The following is an 18,455-nucleotide window of genomic DNA, read 5'->3' on the forward strand; positions in this document are numbered from 1 at the left end:
GCGGTTAATGAAGTGAGTTGACTTCGCTTTCTCTTTCTATCACGGGTCCTCTGCTCTTCGTTCTCGCTTTCGGGCGGGAATCAGGACTGGAACCTGGCAATGTGTATCGATGGCTCTTTACGTTTTGGTGCACTTCCTGAAGCGTGCCATTAGCTACCGAGAACGCACGGAATTCATGTCTCCGCCACGGCAATTATTGCCCGCCCGTTAAAGCCTGGCGTAGCTACTTTGGCAAGCGGGTCGGTTGAGCGTTTGGTATAGGCGGAAATTGCCCGTCTACCATCCTGCGCCCGATGCAAAATCTTTCCCCTCTGATTATTGAGGGCTTGTTCTGAATTGCGGCACATGCAGCTCTGAGCATTTGGCTAACCGTGCTTACTCATAGGGAAGCACGACACCCTAACGTCGTTCTGTACCTCGGTCTCTCTCAAGCGCCCGATGGCCGCATCTTCATCATTTCGGAGTTCATTGACAACGGTAATCTGCGACTCTACATCCACGACAAGACCAAGCCGTTTCCCTGGCGGCTACGGATATCCTTCGCAACTGACATAGCACGCGCATTGGCCTATCTCCACGCGCGAAAGTGCATCCATCGGGACCTCAAGGGCGAGAACTTATTGGTGACCGCAAATGGTCGTCTCAAGATCACGGACTTCGGCTTTGCGCGTATCGCTGCTCGCAACGCAGAAGAATCGAAGCGACTCACGTTCTGTGGCACAGACTCGTACATGTCGCCGGAGATCCTAACTGGCACGGAGTTCGACTTGCCGACGGACATTTTCTCCCTGGGCGTCATCTTTTGCGAGATTGCTGCGCGACGTCTGGCAGACGACAACACGTTCCGACGGACGCCACCGCTTTTCGAGATCGACCCGGACGAATTGCGCCACTTAGCTAGCCCGGGCTGTCCGCCTGCGTTTCTTCAGCTCGCGCTTGACTGTCTTGCACAGGACCCAGCGCTGCGCCCGAACACACGCATGATTATGGATAAGCTGCGGGAGATCGAGGCTGAGGTGCTTTCGCGCCCGTCCGAGGCGGACGACATGCATCTCGGAACTGTCAAATTCATGACAGGTGGCCAGCGGCGAGCCGGCGCTGCACCTCGGATACCGAGCTTTGGGATGGGCGTCGGAAAAGACATACGCTCGTCATCGACATTAGAGGTGCACTCAAGCGACGAGAGCGCGGATAGTGACGAAGAGTATGCGCAGACCATCGAGACGTTGAGTCATGTCGATTTGAACAGCGTGTGGGGTGATACAGTGGCAGGTACGTCTCGCGTCAATGTATTCGCATGTAGCCACTGACCCTCGTATAGGTAGAGGCGATAGCGGACAACCATTGCTCGATGGTACATCCAGTACCCATTCAGACTACAGTACCACGGTCATCAAATCCCATGCGCCAAGCACCGAGTCCTCCGCTCCTTCTCTATCATCTATCATGACTATCCGCCCACCGACCACGGCGGATCCTGCGCCCATAGGAGCGGAAGCGCCTACTCCGGCCGAGTCGCTGTTGTCCATCGAGTCCTACTACACAGCGTCGTCGTCCTCGATCTCTGCTGCCGTCGCCACGGAGGGCGGCTCTACAATTCGCAGTTCCAGTCTACCTCTTGTTCACCGTTTCTCGCTCTTGAAACCTGGCGCGAAGCGTACAGGCGCGGCAGAGGCGCGGAGCAGAAGTGGGTCGCCGACGCCGGCGGATGCGCTCTGGAGTAGGAACCCGCTCGAGTTCATCTTTTCGAGTACTCTGTTGGCCGCGAAGTGCGACATCTGTGGTAAGAGACTGGGATGGAAGCCCGTCCTCGAGTGTGACGACTGCGGTCTGCGGTGCGTAATTTGTAACAGATGTACAACTGCCCTGGGCTGATCATGGATTTGTTACGGTGCAGTGCTCACGTCAAGTGCGGGGAGAATGCGCCGATGGACTGTGGGATTCGTCCCCCTCATCTAGGCGCACACAACAACGGAGCACCCTCTACCCCGCCGTCGCCCGCGGGCAAGCCCAAGACTAACGGCAAGACTTCTTCCCCGAAGTGATTCGCCTCCGCGTAGACGCTATATGGTACGATACCACGACCCTTATGACCTTTCACGACTGCATCGCGGCTGTTCACTACTACCACGCCATTCATCACACGGCACGGACAGCAAATATCCCTTTGATACTGCATTTGCACCACTGCATCTTCTTGTAACGAGTAGTGATGGACCTCGCAAGTAAGTTAAGTCGTTACTTCGGAATACGCTCGTGGTCCTATGATACGGTCAATTCTCGGTCAGCATGTAGCTAAAGATCGTTAATATTTTGGAATCGGAACGCATGATCCAGGACGTTGGGTGCGAACTACAATGCATGCCGCATATCATATAATGTATGAAGCCTACGAAGTGAATATTATGGTTCCATCGCAGCGAGTTGCCTATGTCTTTGACGAGGAAGGCTTGGATACTTTTCGGCGCATACCCCGACCTCCAGTTCGCGCAGGCCTGGGAGGGATTTTTGACGCCTTGGGCCGTTCCCGTTTTGTCTTCATTGTCGACAGAGGCGTCGCTCCCTCTGTGCCTAGAAAATCTTCCTCGTGCAATTGCACGTAATTCAAGTATCCCAGTGGACTGTATGACGTGAGTGTGTAAAAGGCGCCATAATGCAGACAGGACTCACGCCTCTGCTCCAATCGTACAGCCCGCTACGTTATGAGACGGCTCCGCCTGCAGATCGAACACCGGGCTTTGCGACCAAGTTGGCGAACTGGCCTTGTCAATGGAGGTTGATATGTAGACGATGGTTGGCGGAGTAGGGGGCTGCCCGAAGTGGTGACCGACGTGTGGATGGTGTGCAAATCCCCCGGCGTGACCGAACCCACGCGACATGTGAGAGTGTTGTCCGAAGCCATGTTGAGGGAATGCTGAAGACGAATTGTTATGCATAAATGGCTTGAAAGGGCCTTTCAGTCTGAAGCGAAGATCTACGCCTACGCGGGTGACTGATAGTAGAAATCAGTCAGTGGATGACTTAAATGATGATAGAAGGCCGCCTTACTGAGCATCAGGTCATCCGGATCGACTCCGTGTGTCTTGGCAAAATACCGGCCATAGTCCAAGACGTACTGTCCAGCAGGACCGATAGGATTCACTTGCTCTTCATGCACAGCCGTGACAGTGTAATTAGCGTTCGGCTCTACGACGACTGCCCATCTATCAGGGAGAACGAATGAAGAGGCAGAAGACTAGACTTCGAATAGATGACTTACCCTTGCCGGTTTCCGGGACATGGGAATGCGTCCAGTGGAACGTGTACGAGTGGGCCGCGACGCCATTCTAACTGCGTACCATACTGTGACTGAACAATAGAGAAAGAGGTGTGGCCCTCTTGAATGACGTTGCAAATCAATTTGAAAGATGCAAAGTCTCCCTTTCTCTCGAGGTACCCTAGGTCGCCCACCGAGTATGTGTAGGCGGGGACGAGCTTTTCCCTCCAGACAGGAGGGTTGGTACGAAGCTCCCGCGCAACGCCTTTCAGCTTCCGGAGGTGCAGTGACGCAGCCATCGACTCTGCATCGTTCTCGTCTGTTTGTAGTAACTCTTGTAGCTCCGAAATTCGTGGGGCGGAACGCGAACTCGGTAGAATGACGTTCAAAGCGTGCGTGAGATGACTGATTTTGCGCTGCATTTCTAGATTGGTAGCTATGTCGCCAGATAGGTCAGTGACTGACTGCCGAAGAGAACGACTAGTATCGAGCGTACTCGTGATCTCAGACATCTCGTAAGGCTTCTCGGGCACCATCCCACGGCTCGGGAGCAGCTACAAGCGTCGGATAAGCTTCTCCACAGTATCCAGGAGGTAAGACGTACATCTAAGTATACCCGTCTGACCGAATGGGACAGATCGTAGTTTCGCGCCGACACCCAGCGATCCACTTCAGGTGGAGGTAAGCCCATGACGAGGGTCTGTGGACCGTCTATACGATAGCTCGCGTTCTACGTGCCAATCATGCTATGAGAACCAGTTGTCCACGCCTGTATGGTGCCCGTGCTTACCTCAACGTAGTCTTGGATCTTGGAGTCGGACAGATGTAGCTGTTGTTGCAGATATAAGGCTGCATCCTTGCATGTTACAGCTGCGTCAGGAACCGTCGCCATAAACCTTGTTTAGTATGCGACGGACCATGTGGTCAAGATACTGAACGTGAGACGCAATTAAATAGGGAATTGTTGTATCACCTTACTGACAGTACTCACAAAACGACTGATGAGCAGGACGCAGTCGGCGAGCGTTCCATGCTGAAGTTTGTCCAAGACCAATGCTTGTGGAAGCCTTGTCTGAACTGTACAGTGCTCTGAGCTGTGCATTCCATAATAGATCATCCGAGCGCGCTCACCATTCGCAAGCAGAATGAAAGGTGTCGGACATTCCTCGCCCGAGAACCCAACCATCTGTGGGAGATTCGGGTGGCTATCGGTACACACCGTCAGCGCTACTGCATTGGAGGAATCAATGGACAACTTGGGACTTACAAGACATTCTGAAGAATCCTCACGTCGCGTATCCATTTCTGACCAAAGGATCAGCACACACGTTTCAGCCGCGAAGGGGAAGGTGCGATCACCTTTGAAGCGGCATATCTTGGTTCATCATAACTTTTAACAAGGAGCGCACGTCCTTCGACATCAGCGTGCCGTGTCCCGGTCCACCAGCCCTCTTTGATGCAAGAGCTGCCCTTGATGGTAAGGTCAGAGCGGTCATAGCGGTGGAACTGCGAGCGATAGTCAGTACGAAGCAACATCAAATCCAAGTCCGGATAGAACGTACTCCATGATCCTCGAGTTCTCGAAGTTCTTCCTCAAGATGATTGAACTCGCCACTCGCACAGGATGAGACTGCATCCACCGGCGGCTCATAGATCAGAGTCAACTCGTCAGAAGCCTGCCTTGAGGATGGACTAGAGTGGTCGAATTCCTACGTCATGTCAGGAAGCACCGTATATGTCGTCCTGTGTAATCTCCTCACATAATGCGACAGCGCTGGTGATGGGCAAATCACCTCAGTGTCAGAGACATTTGAGATAGTCTGTGCTTCGCCGCCCATGGATGGGAAGTTCGAATCTTGTCGCCCGGCGTTGACCTGATGAGAAGCGCCTGCAACCAGTCTGTCACCTATCGCATAGTGAATGTTGATCAATGTAGCAATCTACCGGGACATTGAACAATGATAAGCCAGATGCATCATTACTCAACACTACGAACTACCTGGAACGCGTTGAAGGTGTCATCGAGTTCTGCATTGAGAGCTGCCAAAGCAGCTTCCACGCTCCCTTTGCGGACCAAACGCGTCCGCCAGTTGCTCTCAGCTTGACTCATGAGAAAGGAATGAATGGATTCCAGTGCCCTAGGCAGAGCGCGGTCTCATTAATCGTGTAAAAATTCACGCGAGGGGTACGTACTGGGAAAATTTTCGCAACGCATCCACAAGGGACAGAGGCACATCTCTGTTGCGATCCAGTACTTGGTCCCTGATGAGATCCAGGAACGACAGGCATCGTAACGCAAGGTCGTAGCATTGCTCCTGATTCGCCTTAATATCCTGTATTCCACGATAAAACTGTGTAAGTATAATACTCTATGAGCAGACTAATGAAGACGCACCTGAATGACTTGGAATATCTTCAAGAGAATGGCCGCAGGGACAGCTACCGGAGGAAAAGCTGCGATGCCTGCCAGATTCGTCGCAGCAGCTGTTGTCGCGATCGCGATGGTGACGGCATTATCAGTGGTCACTTTCCGGCGAATGTATCTAAGGGGCATGGAGGAGAGTCGGATGGTGATACCGAATCAGAGGTTCCTTATGAGCTGGAGCCACGGTGGGCAAGGCTTGACTGAAGGGTTCAGATCGTTCAAACCCTTACTGCACGAATGCCAGTAAAGACGTGATAGACAAGCGTAATTGATCCTTCGTCCCGAGAATCATTGTGTAAGGCTGTACGAATTGGCAGTTCGTTCCTGACTGACTTGGAATCGACCCGAGCAGTGAAAAGCGCCCAGTCTCCGGCGGCGGGCGTTTGGACCATCCAAACGCGATCACGTGGCATATGGACCCCAGTCGTGCGACGCGCGTCGCGCGCCGAGCTTGAGTGAGCTTTGAGGCCCAATGAAAAACGCATCTGCTGGGAGATGCGCTGAGCTGCTCGGAGCTGCGCGCGTCGTCGAAAACTGCCCGAATCTGCTCCGAGCTGCTGACGGCTTACAGCAAAGTCACCAAATGACAGCTTCTTAGCGAGTTAACTCATCGTCGTTAGAGCTTAGAGCTTAATGTCTTTTGCCTCTGAGCTGGGGCTGTAGCCTATCAATATGCAGTCGAGTCTGCCGTGGACGTCCCCTTGCGTTAAGTACTTACGGCGACACTGCGCGATGCGCATTATAAGCTAACATTCCCGCCCGCTCTGGTATGACGTAATCTCTTCGCAGCAACGACCGTCGTCGTCGTCGTCTTCCTGCCCCTCTCTCTCATGCTCTTACCACCATCACCTAGTGCTCAATTGCCCGCCGCTTGTCTACTGCTCGCCCGCCGTGCGCTTGCCTGCTCACTTCTTCATTTGTCTGCACACTTGTCTGCCTGCTCGCCCTCCGGTATGCCTGTCTCATTCGCCTACGCGTCTTTTCGCTTGCCCATGCATATCTTTCACTTTCCACGCGCGTTCTTGCCTGTCCGCACGTCTCATTCACACATTACATAGCTGGCCATCCACTCGCCCGTTCGTTCCCTAACTGGCTGACTCGCCCACCCGCTTATCCACCTGTCGGTACTATGACTCGCGGGACCCGTGCACATCGCCGTAAGGATCGCTGGCGCGCCGAGCGACGCGATCTCACGCCCGCCCGCCCACTCTCGTCTTCTGCCTGATCTTGCCTGGCCACGCTCACAGTGTTGTTCACCACTCGCCCGGCGCCGCGCTCAATCACGCCGTCGTGCCACACAGGCATAGCAAACACGGCGCGTCAAGCGTGGGGCACGCAAGAATGCCGGTTTGACCGCGAACGCATCATAAGTGCGTCTCAAGACACACTTGGATGGACGGGAAAGGCCCAGGGACGCGTCAAAAGCGTCCGCGTTTGGGAACGCAATGGATGGGCAAGCATGGTGCGTACACCAATTTCCGAGTGTGCAGCAGACAAACTGTCTGCTCGCCTGGTTCCTCATTGAAGTCATTCGCCTCGTTGCCCGCCCGCCCGCTCGTCCGCCCTCTCTCCTGCTTTCCCGCTCGCTCTCCAGCTTGCCAACTCTCTCGCTCACTTGCTGACTCGCCCACCCGTCGACTTGCACGCCTACTCGCCTGCCCATTCTCTCAAGTGTACCCGTCTCTTGCCCATTCTCTTACCTGGTGCCTCCCGCTCGTGCGCCCGCCCGCTCTCTCCCCCGTTCTCTCTCGCTCGCGTGCCCACTCTCTCCCGCGGTCTCTCTTGCCTGCGCACCCGGTCCCCTGCCTAGCCCATCACACCCGTTCTGCCTCGCGCACCTGTACTCCCTTGTGCACACATTTGTTCCTCGTTGATTGTGTCTGCTCCGCAGTGGTCACTCCCTTGGTCTTGCTTGTTTGCTGCCCACTGCTGCTCGCCTGCGTGCTTGTTGTCCGCTCGCCCTGCCTGCCCATTCACTTGCTCGCCTCAGTCGCTCACGCATCTTCTCACTGATCACGGCATTGCAAGGAGAACAAGGTGCGTAGGCAGTGAGCCGGCAGTTAAGCCTGAGGAACATACACACAAGTTGCGCAAGGCTCTCGATGTCCCCGACTTCAAGACAATAATGCGTATGTTTCAGATTGTGTATGGTAGGACTCGGCACTCGTAACACTCACATTCTGCCAATACCTACAGGAGTCGTCAAGTCCACGAAGGTGACGAAATGAAGCACAGCAGCCAAGAAATGTCGGCGAGCGGCGGGCGCATGCGAGTGAGACGAAGGCGTGAAACGGGTGCAAGTGCGGTATGCAGGGTGCGGGCGGGCGCGGTACGTAGGAAGCGGGTGGGCGTAGTGTGCAGGTGGTGTGTGGGGTGGTTGGGCGGGAGCGCATGGGCGCGGTATGCGGGCGTCGGGCGTGGCATGCGGGTGGTACGCAGGGTGTGGGCGCGCGGGCGTGGTATCCAGGGCGCGGGCGGCGCAGGACGCGGGCAATGTATACACGATAATTGTATTATTTTTCTGGCAGCTAGTGCAATACAGGAGCATCTAGCAATATGCCCGGATCTGCTCCCAGCTGCATACACGTAATTTTCACCCTCAGAGCAGCTCCGAGCATCTTGAAAAATGCAAAAAGTCCGGATTTCATGCTCCAGGCTGCTCGGAGCTGCTCGCAGATGTCCTTTTGACAGTGGCCCCACCGAGCAGCTCCGAGCATCTCAGAGCATCTCCCAGCAGATGCGTTTTTCACTGGGTTTGAGGCTTGCTTTGGAAAGTGACTTTGTGTTCCAGCGTCGCAGCTATTGTTAGACGCTCTAGTTGACCCCGCCTAGTAAACTCGCTTCATAGGATGTGTAACATGACTTACTCGGGCAGCAAATGCCGTACTACAGCAGGCCTTGCACTAAGCTACGCTGCACGACACAGGTGGTGCTGCTAGTCTTCTAAGACACAACAAGATCGGAGCGGAGCTATGCAAAACAACTGATGATTATAAAACATTGCAACTCTGCATTCCAATTTGAGCATGTGTCCGTACTCGAGCAGATCTTCCGAGTCCGGCGTGGCAACAGACATAAGCCTCCTCGAAGTAGCGTCCGTAGTCACCCTAGCGAGCTCAGGATCAGACGTGTCGACCGCAGATGGAGACGGAATGTGAGGTACCAGACTAGGCAGGACCAGCGCCGAGGATGTAGGCACGGCCGGTGCTCCTGTCGACAATGAACCGGGGACGTCCCTGGGAGTCGACCATGGCGCTCGACGCAACAACCGCACTGTCTTTGGGCTTCGCCGAACGACTCTTCTTCTTCGCCGAGGCTTCGTCCCGCCGCTTGCCTCTCGTACCGCCGCCCGAGGACGAACACTCGGCTATAGTGTGGCCGGTTTTGCGCGCACAGGACGGATTGGTGCACATCTTCTGAGCCGACCGGGCAGGTTTGCCCTCGGAGCCACCGCCACCAGCAGTTGCAGAAGCGTCGACCATCAGCTGCTCCCACTCCAGGCGCTGAACGATCTGAGTGGAGCCGTACGGAGCAGACGGCGTCGCCAATAAGAGAGCCGTGCGGACTTGAGACTGCAGGTGTTTGAGTTGGCCGTTCATAGCATTCAGCATGGCGGCCGTGAGCAGCGCGTCCGGGGTCGGAGGTCCGATGCTGAAGATGTGATCGACCAGCTTGGCGATACGCGTAGAAGTGACCGAGAAGTGCTCTGAGGGTGAATAACGGCACGCAAAAAGCTCCTGCAGTAGAAGAATCTGCGTATACGCCCCAAGTTCCTTCTCGTGGCGAAGACAAAGAGCTGTCCAGACATTCTGCGCGCCGGTGTAGCGTTCCATGAACTTCTGTTCCTCCCGTGACGCCTTCGATCCTAGGAAAGCGATAATCATCTGCTCGTTGCATTTGTAGTTGAAGGCGGATTCCGGGTCGGCCGTAGAGTCAGGAACAGGGATGAGGCCGACTAGATAGTCCCAGAGCGAGCACATCTTCAGCGACTGAGTAATGTACTCTTTCCATTCGAACCAGTTGTTCTTTGCGCGGTCTAGAATGATGCCGCCGGAGAACAGGGGCTCCGGAAGGGTGACAACATTGATCTTCATGATAGTCGACGTGGGCGGGGACAGCGTTGCCGCTAGTTGGAGATCCGTTGGTGCGGATATGGTGCTTTGCGAGCCTCCTGGAGTCTTCGGTGCCGTGGGGACCCAAGTATTCGGACTGGACGGAGTGCTGGCAGTCATTAACCAGCGAGACAAAGTGGATATATGCGCTCTTCTATGGGTGCCTGGGTACCAGAAATGCTGGTGGAAGGCGAAATTAAGCTTTAGGCTTTCAGGAATGGATCGGTGACTGCCGACCGAGGCTCATAGAATCCTGGACTCGTCGGTAAGCACTAAATACAGGTTTCGTCAGTCTTTCAAGTACAGTGGTCGCAAAGAATGAGACCTACCTCAGCCAGCGTGGTGACTCGACTGAGGAAAGGAAGAGAGAGAGAGAGGGGAAGAGACGAACACGACCCCGGCGGTACGTCACGTGTCGCTGGCGGGAGATCGCGTTGGTAGGTCCCGAGGTGCGCAACCGCCCATGTCGGTGGAGGCCAATGTTGTATGTGGCAGAACGGGAACCGCTGAAATCCTTCGAAGGGTCGCCCGATGGCCCATCCGGGTTCAAATTCGAATCGTGATCATCTCCACAAATAATGTTCGCGCAAGGGTTCTCATACCCTAATCCGGCTTGGATTGTGAAGATAGGACGACCAGAGACGCTCGCATACCGCACGTTTGGTATGGAGCCTCTGAAAAGCCGTGGTTTGACAGAGCCACTGACATCGGTTGCGTGCCCTGACTCTCCTGTTGCCCAGTGCAACGTACGCAGGTTCGGTTCACTCCGGAAGAACTCGTAAGGATCATCGATGTACTAGTATGTCTCGTCGGAGCTATAGATCTTGAAGGATTTGAATAACAAGACGGTCTTCCTCGTCCATTGTTCGAGTACGCTCCGTCGCCTGTGCTTTGTCTGCCTTCTGAGAGCGGGCAAAGACTTTGGGCACTGGAGGCTGAATGAGATTCAGAGTTCCGCTGCCCGAGATTGACTGCGGCGCCGATACTTCAGACCCTTTCGCGAGGCAATAGACGCCTCCGGGTCCCAGACGGGTTGCTATCGCCAGATACGAGAGCCTGGGGAGTGTCATTCGCACCCCGGCTGTCTAATCTGGAGTCGGTGCTTTGCGAGCCATCGAAACTACGAGACGACTCGGGGAACCCAATAGCGAGATTTTTTGGATCACCCGGCGCCGTAAGTCTATCAATTGAAGCAACGTTCAGTGTTGGAAGAGATTCTCCGTGTGATATGTGACGTACCTGGTCCAAAGGCATGCGCCTACATCACTGCTTGCGCCTTGGCAATGGCTTCCGAGTCAGATTTGGAAGGGCAGCCGTGAATCGGTCGCTTCCTCGTATCATCGGTGTCCAGGATGACGCCGTGAATGTCCGGCAGGAGCGTCAAGTCATCCAGCTGACGAGTCGTTACTGCAGTGACTTGTCGCTGGACACAAGGCGTTTTTCTCATCTGAGGATTTGTGGACTACCGCCGGAGGCGAGCGGGAGGCGGAATAGCGCTCGTATCCGATGGTCAACTCGGCATTGGAGCGTAGGTGGAGGATGATGGCAAAGCCTTCCTCCAAGATTAATTGCACCTGGTGGGAAACACTTCGGAAGGCACGCCAACGGGTTGTCGTACCCTAGATACTCCAGAAAACATGAAGTGCTCGTGGCAGAGACACCGGGCATAGAAGCGGCCGTTCTAAGACGAGTAGTCAACGAGGCGGACAGAGCTGGGACTCGGATGGGTCGCCGTGAGACGCGACGTGTTTGGGGCAGCTCCGCACTAGCATTGGAAGCCGAATTAGTAGAAGCTCACTTTGTGGAGGACTAATTGTACCTAGGCGGAGGAAGTTCATGCGACGGTACTAACGGCGATGTCGTTGATTCGAGGTTTGAAGGCCCTGCTGATTCACCAGCATTGCTGGGCGAGCCTGAGGACCCCATGGACACCCTGATGGTTCGTAAATATGAAGGTACACGAGAATAAGAAGCAGAGAAACTGACCATGGAAGTAGCATCGGAGAGACACTAACATGCTGCATTCCTACAGCTTCTTCTGCGTGCTCTTCGTAGAGCCGCATGCATTCATTGAAACCGGGTGCAGCGCGCAACAATGGGGAGACATCTGCGTCGTTGTTGCCCTCTTGCGTCTCGTGGTCTGGAGCGAGAACTTCGGGGGTCATTGCTGCTGTGCCGCCTTGTGCAGCTTGCACTGGCGCGAGTTGTTCGAATTGTGCGTCGAACAGGAGCAAATGAAGGCCAAGGGGGCATCCGGCATGACAGTTGCTTCCTGAGCGAACTTCACGTCATCGTAGGACGATCGCATGGAACTAAGTTTCAACGTCAGGGCGCTACGAACAAAGGATTTGACTCACCCTTTCAAAATCTCAGCCGTCATGACTAGATTTGGGACAACCCGACAACGAAGTCTGGTTCGGTCGGCCCCATATGGTGATGACTCTGTCGATAGGAGCAGCGTTCAGCGTCGGGCAGTACTGTACTGTGCGTAAGATGTGTGACATACCTGGTAGACGGGTAGGCTACTCTCCGGAACGTAACCCATGGTCGGAGTACCCTTATGCGCTCTTATCGTGAACGGGGCGCCATGCGTTGCTAGAGTCACCCTCGTCAGCGTAGACTGAATCGTCGCACAGAGAGAACTCACTCTCATAGGGGCGACCAATGTGCCCTGTACAGTTCTGCTGCATCTGGTCTGAGGGGCAATGGTCAGGAGGAATGATACGCGGCGGGGAGGCAGCGTAGGGCAGATCATAATGGTTAAGGCGCAGGAACACAGCGTTCTAAGAGACCACCTCGCACGTATTTATGCCTGAGACGACGCACGATGCATTCTACATTTAGCGAACAAGACAGAATGCTTGGCCGCTCGGAAGACGAGGGCCGGCGACACAGAGCTCATTGCTGTACTTATCGGTAGTACATTGTGCGATGTCACTCACCAGCGGCCAGCGCGCATCTTCAGATCAGTAGAAGCGCCATGATGCGGGCTGGGTTCTGCGGCGAAGTAGGCAGTCGCTGCATAGCAGGGCGATCCGCGCATCTGCAGTCTGTGTGACTTAGAATGTGACGGGCGGGGCGGACGTGACGACTGATGATTCTGTACGGCGACACAGCCAATCGCCTGAGAAAGACCGGCCACTGGGTACAGCTTACACTTAACGTCTTATACGAGTTGACACTGTGTTCCTTTAACCAGTCATTAGACGCACAGCTGCGTAATCCAGACGTGTAGAGGTATCTAGAAAAGGCCATCAGGCAATCGCGATGTATCTGGATGACACGATCAGAAAGGATGGACGTAGAACGTCGGCGGACTCACTGTTTGCAAGCACAATGAAAGGTGTGGGACATTCGTCGCGTGAATAACCGAGCATGCGTGCCATATCGGTATCACTATGCAGCTCAGACGTGAGGGGCGCCACAATGCAATCATAACCTCGATCTGGACTCACTGGACGTGTCGCAGAATATCCACGTCGCGCCTCCATCGCTGTTTGACGATGAGCATGGCTTTACTTCAAGTCGAGGCGAGTAATGGAGCGTACCTCAGACGTTGCGTCTCGAGGGCCCTCATACCGCTTGACTAACACACGCCGTCCGTCGACCTCCGCCTGAGTCACCCCTGCCCACCATCCATCTTGCACGCGGGAGCGCCCTCGAAGGACAAGATCGGATTGGTGATATCGTCGAAACTGAAATGAACATCTGAATTTGCCAATCATGAGCAGGAATGCAGAACACTTACGCCCTCGTCATCTATTGCGGGAGCTTTCACCTTGGCAGCAGCAGATTTGAACGCTAGCTTGGGGGAGGAGGCGACACTGAGGGATGTCTGGCTCTCGACAGACTGGGGCCCTGAGCATCGCGCGACAGGGACAACTTCTAAGACGACGTCTGAGGTTGAGCCAACGGTGTCTTTAGACACGGGCTGGACCACTTCAGGCCTCTGTGACACCGTCAAATCCACAAGAGTAGAGGTGTCTGACATGTCAGAGTCTTTCCGGGTCGCCGTGCCTTGACTTGCAATAAACTGGCCTTGAGGGTGAGACGGCGCGTGTGCTGCGATTGTGAAACATTGCTCACTTCGGAGTGTGTAGTTTGCCCGACGGGAGTACTTTTCGCTCCAGAGCATGAATTCTCGGTCTTCCGAACGGCAGAAGTCACTCGCTTGCGCTCGTCTCCGACGGCACGGTGTATGTTAATTAACGTTGCAATCTGAGACACCGTCGCAATTATTGTACATCCTCGACAAAACGATCGCGGGAAGGGACACATACCTGAAACGAACGTTCCGCATCATCCAATTGTGTGGCGAGACTGGCCAACGCTTTCTCAATGGTACTCTTCCTTTGCAACCGCGTGCGCCAGTTCTTCGACGCCTCGCCTGCTAAGAACACTTGGATATTCTCCAAGGTACTAGGATTATGACAAAGCTGTGATATCGCCTGTCACCCGTCGTGGACGTCCACTCACGTCTCGAAGGCCTTGAGCGCCTTTAGGAGGGAAGGAGGCGCATCCACCCAACGGCCTTCCATTTGGTCGCGAGTGCGGCAGAGGATTGATAGACAACGATTGGCCAACCGCCCGCAATCTGCCTTGTTCGTCTGTATCTTCTATACATTAAATCTAACGTCAGGACATCTGTTAATCATTCTAAACGTCAACTGACCTGGATAGTCTGAAAAATCTCGAGCAACATGCCTGCGGCTATGGCTGCTGGCGGGAACGAGGCAAGATTGGCCAATTCTTGGGTCGCAGCTGCCACATCAACAGCAAGGTGAAGAACGTCCCTTGCCGTGATTTTCGAGATCGCGAGATCGACAGGCATTTTGTGCAAATTGAGAGCAGATACTAGCAGAAAGTTGTGGTACTGGAAGGATGATAGCAAGACAAGATCTGGAGCAGGTTGTTGACTCGGGGAACTTGAGGGCGGATCTGTGACACTCAGGGGGTAACCACAACAACCAGTTGGTACGTCCTATCAAGTGATATACATGGGTACGCATGTGTCTTGTGCACGGAATTGCCACTCTGAGTCTGGCATTGACAGCTGGTGAGAGAGTATGATGGCAGTAGATCTTTCTGGTTGTACGCGCTGAGCTGCCAGTAGTGTGACGCAGCCGTGACTCGACGCGTCGGTCACACCATAGCAGCCGTCACGGCGGCTTCAGCGACTCGGAGCTCACCCTTCGTAGCCCTTCTACCCCCACGACGCTCATCTGTCTTGCTTGAACTTTTCTCTGAAGTTCGAGATTCCTTTGAGCACGCCACAGAGACACGCAGGTCTTCGATCAAGCCTCCGATGCCCCCAAAAGATAGTCCGAACATGGTGAGCAGCGACGAATACTCTCGCACCCGCGTATGTCCAACGGAAACGGTACTGGGTAGCCTCGCCCTGCGAAGAGACCACGTCTTGAACCTCCCGATGGGTTTGAGAGGACAGGAAGCCCTGCCAAGAAAGTTGCTTCGGTCAAGTTTGTCTCTGCATTCGAGACGCGTACGCATCCACCACGGGCTAAGCCCACGAGGAATGTCAAGGCGAGCGTGCCTTCATTAGATCTTCCTCGGCCTCCGAACCTGGGAACGTCCGTGAAGGGAAAAGGGACGACATCTGCTAAACCCGTTAGTCTGCGCGTCTTGAAACCCCCACCCGTGCCAAACGCTGCGAAGGATGACAGCCCCAAGAAGAAAGTGACGGCGTTGACGTCTAGGCCGCCTGTTCCAATCCCGCAAGACACGAATGCGAAACTCACGAGTATCAGGCGTCTTCAGCCGCGCCCGGTCACGCCTCCACCCCTGAAGAAGGCTCAACCGCTCATGAGCATGGCGCCCCCACCTCCTCCGGTGGCTGGATCCTCTCGTCTGTCTGCTTCCGATTTGAAGTCAATCTTCGCGACGAACGTCGCACTGGCGACTGACTTCCGCTCGGAAAGTGGACAGGCCGAGGTGCTCTCAATATATATTCAGCAGCACGGACACGGATTCGTGGATCCCAATGACAGGGAGCTGCAACGTGGACTGGAGCAGAGCCCGGAGAAGCTCTTCAAGCACACGAAGAATGCGAAGTTCGCTAGGTGGGTCTGCACCCTTGCACGTAGTTCACTAGTGCTCATCGCCATCATGTACAGAGGAGGCCTCGCTGACCGAGCCAGAATACAGTTCAAACAGCGTCAGACGGCCCTCTCGCTCTGGCAGACCTCGCTCGAACTCGAGCTCCGCGCGAAACGCCGCCCTACACCCGACATGCGCTTCCGAATCATCTCCATCCTCCACTCAGCCACAGAGGCTGACCATCTCCGCACATCGCACCCACCATGTCTCACGCTTCTGAGGTGCAATATCATGCCTGAGTTTCGACAGGAGGAGACGATGCTGCTGCTGAACTTTGACGCTGCGTCTGGGGCGTCGGCGGTGAGGTTTCAGAAACCGGGTGACCTTAAAGTTGGAAGGGAGGTCTTCCTATGGAAACCGTGGCATACCCTAGACGTTCCGCGTGATCTGGCCGGACAGCTAGTCCACTCGGATCTTGTCGGCCCAACCTTGTCGGAGGGGCAGGCTACTGATATCCGGACGGTCCTGTTCTGCACAAGGTTCTGGCTTGCTCCGTTTTAGTGCCTTTGGCTTTACTCCTAGCCAGCTCAATTGACCTTCAAATCTCTTCTGGATCGGACGCTGTATCTCCTGTATATACGTATTGGTCGGTTTTTATGAATGTGTCGCCCATGTATTGCCTCGAAATCGGCGCTAAACAGGGTATTCGCACACGTGATCGTGACGCGTCTTGAGCACGATCGCGACAGTTTCAGACAACGCGTCTGAGGAAACGCATATACTCGGTACTTTGCTCTCGACCTCAAGCATACTCCTTTCTCTTCGCACTTCTTTGGTCCGCTCACGCCACAATGCCTCGTACCAGCAATGCTAAGGTGATTGATCGTCCATCCACCTGCTACCGAAGTCACTGAGCGGATGCTGAACTCGTGATGAAGGCGTTACTCGAGTCTCAGAGTAGCGATGATTCTGGGTGCGTTTATGCTGAAGCACTCCATTGATATGACCGCAAACCAATGTGCATGAAGCATTATGGCGGTTGTTGCAAAGCAAATGCAGTGTACGTAGGGCGCATATAGTCAGATTCTTCGCTCATGCGCGACGCATAGCGTCATGGGAGAAGAAACGGAAAGAGAAGGAAACAAAGTACTTCGCCGAAGCTCAGGCTGTACTGTATCAATACGTAAGATGGCCAGGATGATTTATGTGCGTCGAGGACTCACCCCCGCCGCTTCTATGTCGTGTAGATTGAATCGCACCGGGAAGAATATTTGGAGGCCATCGCTGAAATGTAACATTCCGAAGACGTCCGCGTCGGGTAGCATGCATTCAACGGACTTTCAGGACCACTGTCTACGAGAAGTTCGTCCAAGACTACGCCGGCGTCGAAGTCGAGATCCGCAAATTGCTCCTGCAGTTCTCGCGGGAGCAACAGAAGATGCTAGTAAGCAGCACTGTTCACGAGCAATTATGATCAATACTCACGAAGGATGCAGAATCTGGCGGAAAACAAGTCCAAGCAGATGGTCGAGAGCGAGAAAGTCCGAGAACGTGGGCAGGTGCAAGGGATGGCTACAGCCAAGAAGGCTATGGAAGGTGAGTCGGGGATGTCGGGTCCTGGTGTTCCAGGTACAAACTGTTTCAAATTTGCACCAGATTTCAATCGGTTTGCGAGCATGCTGAATCAACATGAGTGAGACGCGGTATGCTTCCATGGAGGATCGTTTGAGTCGAGGGGGTTATGATAGTAAGACGTCAGCCTGAGTACTCAGGCTCTCGATCATAACTGATGTTAATGTGTCAGTCAGCAATATCCGTCGGAAATGCTACATGTGTGCCTTGCGTTGTTGAACATCGCCGAATGTGATGAACCACTCACACCTATCATGGACATGGACCGAAGCAATGCGGTACAATCTAAGGCAGGGCGATATCGGTTAGAACCATAGACGTTGAAGCGCATGGGCATGCGTCGTTGTCCATGACCGAGTCACTTCGGGCCTGAGGTGATGTCCAGAGCTTTGTGTAGATTTGAAGAAGCTGTCACCGCAGCATGTTCGCCCAACTGATTTACCTCCTATTTCGATAGGGCACCTGCTTCCTCTGCTCTTGACCAAAATCGTGTTATGCGAGGGCCTTTCAGCAGGTACGAATTGATAAGGCATGTCTCTGTCACCAAAACGAGCCGCCGATTTATTTGCACTAACCTATCTTGAACCATTGGTGGGCCCGACGATATTGAAACAATGCAGTCATAGACATACATCGCAGACACCGCAGCTGTGCTTCATATGCTGTTGACCATGTCAACAGTAAAGTGCTCTTGGCGGCCGAAGTAATCATCTGTCATGAACTGACTATAATTTCGCTTCGATGCAGAATGCCTCTCACCGAACCGCGAATCAAACCTGAAGGCCTGACACCTTGCGTCTTCTCGGATCGCTGCGTCGACGTGAGTAATTCCATCTTGGTATACCAGATAGTTCTTACTGACCTGATGATGTGTCTTGCACCACTGGCTGCAGATCTTGACGACATTCCGTGTGATGCTCTCAAATTGGAATTGACCACTGCTGTCCATCGTATCGCTCAAACCATGACATGGCTC

General features: G+C 54.2%; 6 protein-coding genes across 6 annotated transcripts; 3 read left to right on the top strand and 3 right to left on the bottom strand.

The window, feature by feature from the left end:
- Positions 1-293: 293 nt before the first annotated feature.
- Positions 294-2,045, top strand: B0H18DRAFT_1124332 (kinase-like domain-containing protein; the record flags this gene model as incomplete). Its single annotated transcript, XM_048034838.1, has 4 exons — positions 294-328; positions 386-1,272; positions 1,322-1,835; positions 1,898-2,045. The coding sequence occupies 4 exons, from the start codon at positions 294-296 to the stop codon at positions 2,043-2,045; spliced, it is 1,584 nt and encodes a 527-aa protein (XP_047887585.1).
- A 621-nt stretch (positions 2,046-2,666) lies between these two features.
- On the bottom strand, positions 2,667-5,810 carry B0H18DRAFT_1124333 (uncharacterized protein; the record flags this gene model as incomplete). The annotated part of the gene is made up of 17 exons (XM_048034839.1): positions 2,667-2,992; positions 3,049-3,195; positions 3,260-3,326; positions 3,388-3,692; positions 3,753-3,810; positions 3,861-3,986; positions 4,047-4,112; positions 4,174-4,188; positions 4,248-4,333; positions 4,388-4,461; positions 4,524-4,561; positions 4,616-4,762; positions 4,819-4,965; positions 5,017-5,196; positions 5,253-5,394; positions 5,450-5,589; positions 5,652-5,810. The coding sequence occupies 17 exons, from the start codon at positions 5,808-5,810 to the stop codon at positions 2,667-2,669; spliced, it is 2,223 nt and encodes a 740-aa protein (XP_047887586.1).
- Positions 5,811-11,023: 5,213 nt separating this feature from the next.
- B0H18DRAFT_74533 (uncharacterized protein) lies at positions 11,024-12,152 on the bottom strand. The gene is made up of 3 exons (XM_048039232.1): positions 11,780-12,152; positions 11,613-11,726; positions 11,024-11,558 (listed from the first exon to the last, which is right to left on the bottom strand). The coding sequence occupies exons 1-3, from the start codon at positions 11,956-11,958 to the stop codon at positions 11,237-11,239; spliced, it is 615 nt and encodes a 204-aa protein (XP_047887587.1). The 5' UTR covers positions 11,959-12,152; the 3' UTR covers positions 11,024-11,236.
- A 695-nt stretch (positions 12,153-12,847) lies between these two features.
- B0H18DRAFT_1038749 (uncharacterized protein) lies at positions 12,848-14,968 on the bottom strand. Its single transcript, XM_048030465.1, has 9 exons — positions 14,466-14,968; positions 14,270-14,409; positions 14,074-14,212; positions 13,880-14,011; positions 13,542-13,826; positions 13,342-13,488; positions 13,249-13,286; positions 13,116-13,189; positions 12,848-13,066 (listed from the first exon to the last, which is right to left on the bottom strand). Exons 1-9 carry the CDS (start codon positions 14,622-14,624, stop codon positions 13,035-13,037), a joined length of 1,146 nt encoding a protein of 381 aa, XP_047887588.1. The 5' UTR covers positions 14,625-14,968; the 3' UTR covers positions 12,848-13,034.
- Positions 14,969-14,992: 24 nt separating this feature from the next.
- On the top strand, positions 14,993-16,531 carry B0H18DRAFT_1038751 (uncharacterized protein). Its single transcript, XM_048030466.1, has 3 exons — positions 14,993-15,125; positions 15,185-15,870; positions 15,925-16,531. Exons 1-3 carry the CDS (start codon positions 15,099-15,101, stop codon positions 16,406-16,408), a joined length of 1,197 nt encoding a protein of 398 aa, XP_047887589.1. The 5' UTR covers positions 14,993-15,098; the 3' UTR covers positions 16,409-16,531.
- A 29-nt stretch (positions 16,532-16,560) lies between these two features.
- Positions 16,561-17,664, top strand: B0H18DRAFT_74566 (uncharacterized protein). The gene is made up of 8 exons (XM_048039233.1): positions 16,561-16,722; positions 16,786-16,820; positions 16,876-16,907; positions 16,957-17,030; positions 17,095-17,138; positions 17,192-17,291; positions 17,344-17,443; positions 17,504-17,664. The coding sequence occupies exons 1-8, from the start codon at positions 16,699-16,701 to the stop codon at positions 17,542-17,544; spliced, it is 450 nt and encodes a 149-aa protein (XP_047887590.1). The 5' UTR covers positions 16,561-16,698; the 3' UTR covers positions 17,545-17,664.
- Positions 17,665-18,455: the final 791 nt, after the last annotated feature.

This window comes from Fomitopsis serialis, assembly GCF_022376445.1.
Source record: "Fomitopsis serialis strain Sig1Antser10 chromosome Unknown B0H18scaffold_121, whole genome shotgun sequence".
NCBI classification, from domain to species: domain Eukaryota; kingdom Fungi; phylum Basidiomycota; class Agaricomycetes; order Polyporales; family Fomitopsidaceae; genus Fomitopsis; species Fomitopsis serialis.